This window comes from Taudactylus pleione, unplaced genomic scaffold, assembly GCF_031769625.1.
Source record: "Taudactylus pleione unplaced genomic scaffold, aTauple2 ptg000102l, whole genome shotgun sequence".
NCBI classification, from domain to species: Eukaryota; Metazoa; Chordata; class Amphibia; order Anura; family Myobatrachidae; genus Taudactylus; species Taudactylus pleione.
In genome coordinates this window covers 2236584-2244288 of record NW_028284504.1, presented here as the reverse complement: position 1 = coordinate 2244288, position 7705 = coordinate 2236584, and the positions used below count along the sequence as shown (strand labels likewise).

The window sequence follows — 7705 nt, the reverse complement described above, 5'->3', positions numbered from 1 at the left end:
TAATTTGTATAGGTAGCGGTTCAAAAAGCTGAAATTTCAGTCAGTTAAGTATTCTATGTCATGCCCTGGCCATGCCTTTGTTGTTGATTCTGCAATACACATTGTGGAATGCCCCATCCATAAGAAAAGTGTTTAGACACAGTTTGCTTGAAGCATGTGGGATTTTACCTCATTCTCTGAAGTATGGGGTGGGTGGGATACCCATTATTTTGTGGTTTAGTGGAACTGTAATGTTAGGGGCAATGTAACATAAGTATAGAACAGCATATGATGAAAGCTATAAAACTCACTATACAAGCCTTCTGATGAATGCAGTATAAATGGATGAAAGGCAGCAATGGCAGATAGTGGAGGTACAGATGGAGAGGTCAATTCAGAAAACAGGCCTCGGCTCCGTGTCATTAGGAGGGCGATGCCAAGGTAAGGGAATGGGAAGTTTCATAACGGTTGGTAGGTCTAGGTCAGTGTGCCCACAGCCAGATATGAATGCAAGCAGGACTCAGTCCCTAGACCCTTCATGGCAAAAGGCAAAGAATCTGGATAAGCAACAGACAGGCCGTTAGGTGGGCCGAGATGCAGGTCGCAGGAATATCAGTATGTTAGCTTTGCAACTCAGTAAGGGGTGGCCACGTCTGAGATGTAGATGTGGGGATAGGGAAGCATGTTCAGTGTTATTGGCATCAGAGTGAAGCAAGGCTGCAACATGGAAGGAGATAGATATATCATCCCTATCCATCTATCTATCATATTACACAGCTATTAGGAGGCATGAAGGTCTATATTAACATCATGCATTATGACAGTTATTCCTACTTTTTTGCTGGCATCCTGAACGAAGTTAACAAAACAGGGACAAAATATACAGATAATTGGTGACCCAACACAAATGACACACTGGATACATGAGTAAAGACAAGTTTAACCGCATTTACAAGCAAATATTTTTTTTTCATACACAGTATGTCCAGTCTACAGAAAATAGAATCAGACAGACAATCAGTGTACAGCATTGCAGGAAAACAGGGGCAAATACAACATTTCATGGTTTCCTGCATAACATTGGAAGCAATCCTGCTACATCTCAAACATATAAGAGACCTTGAAGTTTTATGCATGGAATTGTAGTAACCCCCAGGTCATACATAATAGTCATCTTTAATACATGCGAGTGGCTGCCTGAGAGAGTAAAAGTTTGCTGTCATAGGTCCAAATGTTGGGAGGCTCAAGACAGGGACTTTCTGTTCTTAAACACCAGATATTTGTGGAGGGGGCTGTAATAGGCATGAAAGGGAGCACAGAAAACCTTTTTGTAATGCCAAACGCAAACCCTCGCTTTTCACTCTTCTCTACTTGCCCACACAACCATTAGCTAATAATGAGTTCAGTATCATCTTCGGGTGGGAGAATTAATGACAAGAGTATTGTGGAATGCAGACACGAGAAATGGGTTAAAAAACAAACAGACACACACACACACTAACATGGACTAACACATTTAGTTGTAAACGCCTCACTCCCAGAAACATTGCATACAAAACCAGCTGCATAGTAACGGTATGGAATTAGTGTGAAATAGAAGCATTGCAACGCTTACTAAAGGGTAAAAACTTTGCTTGAAGCCAGTTTGTAAAATTAAATTTATTTCCACACTGGCTGGCTTGGCCAGAGCACAGCTCAGCATGGAAGGAGACACATCTGACAATAGGTTTGATGAACAAACCCACTGTCAGAGAGCCAAAGCTCTGTACATTCATATATTTTTATAGGCAATGGGGAGGAATATGTAGTCTATATAGCAATTATTGGTGATATGTGACAGCAATTCAAGACATTTTCACACTGTATGTGTATTTTCTATCCTGTTGCCACAGAGCAGAGATGTGGAAAGCTCCAATTTAAAGTCAAGAGTTACAGAGTAGAAAACCCAAAAGTATCACACGGCCATTGCCGTGAGGTCACTGCAGACACAAAGTGGTGATGTTGAAGAGGAATAGGTTTCCTCAAGCAACCCTTCAAAAATAAAATGTAAAACAATGTTCTAGAACGCTTCCCAATTCCTCCCATGTCACATCTGTTCTATTATAGGAGAAAAAAAAAGGGAGAAGCAGCTCTCAAAGAAAGTTTTGTTTATCTGAAAGGGAACAATTTAGAAAAGATCAGACAAGTTATCTTACAGTCCCACTCGAAGGGTGGGCGCGTTTTGGAAAACAACCATGAGGAACAGAAAACAAAAAAGTCTCTGAACTACATCTATGTGCCCACTACCAAACAAGGCAGACAATGTAGGAGAGAGCAATGCAACCTCTCCGTGACTGGAGGTAGTTTGCACCATAATGAACAATTATTTAATTTCCTATATTTTTTTTTCAAGTTATTTTTGAATAGGACTGGGAACCCAGTCAGCCTGCGAGATGGTGCTACGACCAGCAGGGTCCATTGAAAGGAACCCAGAACCTTGCTGCCGCATAATTATATTACAATGTATTCACACAGTATACAGGTCATGATATGCTAACCTTTAAAAGTATACAACCTATCTTGTCTTGTAATTCTTCTTAGTGGTGGTGGTAGCACATATATAAATGTTCAATAGAATTTACAGGTCATTGTTATAGAACACAATTAAATTAATTTTCTGGTGTATGAAATAAATACTGGTATTCTAACTAAGGAGAAGAGGTTGAACAATCTAAATATAGACACTAGCTAAAGCACTATTTACTGCATATGATCTAGATATTAGAAACCATGGATGAGACATTTCAAAAGCAGAAGGCAAACCCTAAAAATTACATTTTCTTAATGAACTTTGACTGAACAACAGAATTCAGTATTCTACAGTTATAAACATGACTTCATAGAAATGTGTCTAATATATGAATTCCTTCTTGTGAAAAGAGCAATAAATAAGTTTATTTTGAGGGAGTAAAAAAAAAAAATATTTGTATTACATCTTCATACGATGGAGACAGAAATGTGAGGTTAATAATAATAAAAATTGCATTTTAATATTAACGTGTAGTCTAGACACAACAGGCAGCCAGTTTTTTTGCAGAATATTCAAGAGAATAACAGGCTATCGATTCACATTCACTAGGAACCAATGACATCATTGATAAGTAGAGAGCACTGCAGCAATGTCTCTGGAAACTAGTGAATTGGTAGGCCACATTCGCATTAATATTCATCTGGCTGCTTCATGAACTAGAAGTATACATTAAACAAACATAATATTTGAGCCATACCAAACTTGTAGAAGAAAAAAAAAAAAAAAAAGGGCAATAAACACCACAAACAAGCATTTCTAACTTTGTACATATTGCATTCAGTACAACTTGTCTAAATATAGATACAAGTAAACAATGCATGTAAAACAGTTCCAAATTAAAGTGTGTAGACACACACAGCACTATACGGTTTGGTATCGGATCAACAATTTGTAAATGATGCTTTGTACACTTTAAGAAGGAATTAGCAAAAAAAAAAAAAAAAAAAAGTTTTTTTTTTTTTTTTTATAAAAAAGCATCTTAAAAATAGAAAAAGTTATACATGGAATTCCTTTCCAACCACAATTCAGCAAGAAGAGGAATGCATAGAGATGATGCTCAGTGTGCTACCAGGACTTGCTCAGTCCTTTTCCCTGAGAGCACTCAGCCAGCTGATGGATGCTGGCTTGGATCACTATTAGTATGATAGCCAGTTTGCTTAGAGCAGGGGTGGCCAAACTCGGCCCTTGAGAGCTACCAACAGTTCACGTTTTCCAGGTCTCCTCACAGAATCACATGTGAAATAATTAGCTCCACCTGTGGATCTTTCAAAATGTGTCAGTGAGTAATGACTACACCTGTGCACCTGCTGGTTGACCTGGAAAATGTGACCTGTTGGTAGCTCTCGAGGACAGAGTTTGGCCACCCCCGGCTTAGAGCAATATAGCCAGAGTGGGGCGTTCCATCTTTAAAGAATTAAAACTGTGTTGCCTGCACTAGTAATTGGTATTACTAAAATAGAATGGTGACTGAACTGAATTTCTGTAACAAAATAACATGCAAACAACTGTGTTATAGGTCCTTTCCTAAACACAAAACCAAAAAACAATACTGGCTTCAGTCTCACAACATATATAAAGTATCACACATAGCCATTATGAAGTTGCATTCCTCGATTTGACAGAGCACTGAATACCCCTAACTCTTACAAGTCTGCCTTCTGCACAGTAACAATATTTGTTATAAGCATCTAGGACTTGGCAGTATCAGGAGACTGACATTTAAACTGCAGCCAGAACTTCTCCAAGCCATTAAGAGGCATTAAGATGCAGTTAATAGCTGTGGGAAGAAGCAGAGGGCTCACAGGGAAAACATCCATCCCGGAAAGTGCAGAAAGGAGGGATCTAAAGACATATAAAATATGTAGTGTAATGGACACAATGGAAGCAAGACAAATATAGACTAGAAAAAAAAACAAAAAACAAAACCCTGCAGGAAGAGAGACGAAAGATACCAATGGAGAGGTCACAAATGATGAGTCTTATTTGCCAAGGTCAACTTCTCCTGTCAAGATGCCACCTCATGATGGTAAAAGATCATAAGAGGTGTGTGACAGTGTCACAGTCTGTGCAGTGGTGGGAGACCACAATGTCTGGTCACGGGCCAACACAGAGCAAAGCTGATTTGCATACCTGCTCTTGCTCAGATTGATCTGGGCTATCCTCAGGTCTCCATAACGAGCACTCTGTTGAGGTACATTATGCTGCTGGGAAGGAAGCTGAGAATCCCAGTCTGAGTCAGATGATGCATTGTACTGTATAAGATTTGGATTGAAGCAAGTAGGGAAAGTGGCTGCACCCCCTGTTATTAGATCACTGCTGTCCTTTCCCATACAATCTGTAAACAAAGGTACTGACGGCCATTGTCCTGTATTGGGAAACTGATGAAGTACCCGCACAGGCGCTGGCTGCCACTGGTAAGGTTGTCTTTTGGCTGGTGGGTGGCTTGGAGACCAGCAAAGCTTACGTTTACCCCTGAACCAATCTGTATTAGCCAATTGATGATCTGGATCTCGTGAGTCAGTCAAATTACCCAGAACTGCACTGCTGGGTGTGACCATTTCGTTATCTGCTGGAGTTCGATGCACAGGTCCAAGTGTTAATTGGTCTAGGGCTAAACTATTACTCAACTCAGTATGCAACCCACAGGGCACATTCAATAATGGCTCATTTTGCACACCAGCAAACAGCAATTTTTCACGTAGCTCAACTGCAGAATCAATTACAGAGATCACAGACATGCCTCTGTCAGCTGGGCTGTCTAGTGGCTGCTGTGCTGAAGTATCCAAAGGATGTAAAGTACATACCTTTCCACAAGGGGATCCTGCAAACAGTCCGTTGCATAGTTCACCTAATGCAACTATTGGTTCATTCACTATTAATTTAGTGCAATGGCAAGCAGCAGGAGTAATCTGAGGCTCTGTATCCACGGAAGAAATAGCTTCTTCCTGCATTGGCTCATTGCACGAATCAGCAAAGTCACCCGTTACCAGTGAACCGAGAGGATCTCCCAGAGTATTCAAAAACATCTGAGGGTGTAAAAGGCTTGATGTATCCAGTTTTAGGTGTTCATCAGCAACATGAGCTGGAGGAGTAAAAACTGACTGGACAGTGTATACAGAGGACAGCACAGTCTCCTCTGTATACCAAGAGACCTCAGTAACATGTCCAAAATGGGAAGCTCCTCCTGTCTCACAGTTGAGTAGTAAAGGTACCTTACAATTAACTTGTGCGTTTGCGGTCTTCTCTGCACAGCTGGGTTCCACAATGTTTTCTACAGATAACTTCTCTAGCAAACACGCCTTGTGCACTTCTGCAGGATTGGCCACAATGTTTTCCAGGGATAACAGCTCTGGCAACCATCCATCATTCTCCTCCACAGTATGTGCTACATCATTTTCCATAAACAGTCTCCCTGAAAAAGCCATCTCCTGCTCCTCCTCTGCATCGGATAGTGGAGGCTCCTTTATACTATATGGTACATCACCGGCATGTTGTTCTGCATGTATAGACCTAAGGAAACGGGAGAAAAAAAAATTAAAATATACACAAGAGAATATACTGATTCAGAACCCTAAATTAATCCCACTAATTTCTTGTCAAGTTCACTAGTATTTGCTTCAGCAATATATACGAATATCTCTTAAAAAGGACATTATATTTCAAAAGGGAATTTAGAAAACTATTAAGTCAATAACCATTTTTGCCACGTAGACAAAAATCAAAAGAAAAAAAAAGAAATAATCCACAAAACTGTTAAAGTCACTATAACAGATCCCTTTATAGAGAATTTGGCACTAGAATGGTACAGTTTTATTTGGTATCCAATTTATTTTGCCAGTGTAAATTTTTGCAATGTGCACTAACCAAAGCATGTCATTTTGCTGAGAATTAAGGTTCTTGTTGAAAAATATTGTAAGTTATGGCCCCATGTCCTACAAAATAAATTGACAATGGCATATTAAGTAAAACAAGAGATATGGTAAAAACTTACCTTTGTTATCTCTATTTCTACGAAGTCCATAGGGTCCACAGGGTTGACCTTGGGGTATAGCTGGATCTGGATCCAAGGGCACCACGCAGTTAAAGCTTTTGCTGGTCACAGGATGCACTTGGGTCCATCCTCCTCTATACCCCGCTCCTGAGCCACAGGCACCTCAGTTGGTAAGCAGCCAAGACCGGAAGAGGAGACTAAACAGAGGGAAGGAAGACTGGAACACACAAGAAACCATACTCACAGAAATGGGAGACGGAAAACCGGTGACCAGCCACACAGCCCATATGAAGCCAGGTGCGTCAGGGCGGGTGCCCTGTGGACCCTATGGACTTCGTAGAAACAGAGATAACAAGAGGTAAGTTCTTACCATCTCTCTTGTTTTCTACTTCAGGGTCCATAGGGGGTCCACAGGGTTGACCTTGGGGACGTCCCAAAGCAGTTCAACTAAGGGCGGGGACGCTCCTGTGCAGAATGGAGAACCCGGCGCCCGAAGGATGCATCCTGAGAGGCAAAAGGTGTCAAACGTATAAAACCTCAAAAACGTCTGAATGGAAGACCAGGTGGCCGCCTTACATAGCTGAACAGCAGAGGCACCATGTCTAGCAGCTAAAAAGGGACCCACATAACGAGTGGAATGACCCTTAACAGAGGTTGGCACAGGTAAACCCTCCTGTGCATACGCCTCACAAATAACAGAACAAAGCCAACGGGCTAAAGTTTGTTTGTTGGCAGGCCAACCCCTCGTGAAAACCAAAGAGGACAAACAATGAATCAGACTTCCTAACAGAAGCAGTCCGGTCCACATAGATTCTGAGAGCACGGACTACATCCAAGGAAGCCTCACCAGGTGACTGAAAAGCTGGCACAACAAGTTCCTGATTGATGTGGAACTTTGAAACCACTTTAGGTAAAAACTCAGGACGAGTGCGAAGCACCGCTCTGTCCTGGTGAAAAATCAGAAGGGGGACGACAGGAGAGCGCCCCCAATTCTGACACCCTCCTGGCAGAAGCAATTGCCAGGAGAAAAAAAAAAAAAAAAGTCTTAAACGTCAACCACTTGAATTCCACCGACTCAAGAGGCTCAAAAGGAGGACCCTGCAGGACCCGAAGAACCACAGCCAAGTCCCAAGGAGCCACAGGAGGTACAAAGGGAGGCTGGATTC

At 41.4% G+C, this 7705-nt stretch overlaps 1 protein-coding gene across 4 annotated transcripts in view; it reads right to left on the bottom strand.

The window, feature by feature from the left end:
* Positions 1 to 3577: 3577 nt before the first annotated feature.
* Positions 3578 to 7705, bottom strand: part of DBF4B (DBF4B-CDC7 kinase regulatory subunit) — a 33817-nt gene continuing 29689 nt past the window's right edge. For all 4 annotated transcript variants that reach the window (XM_088470731.1, XM_088470732.1, XM_088470733.1 and 1 more), the window contains exon 13: positions 3578 to 6058. In XM_088470731.1, the coding sequence (XP_088326857.1) occupies positions 4567 to 6058 (1492 nt within the window). In that variant the 3' untranslated portion in view covers positions 3578 to 4566. The remainder of the gene's footprint in view (positions 6059 to 7705) is intronic.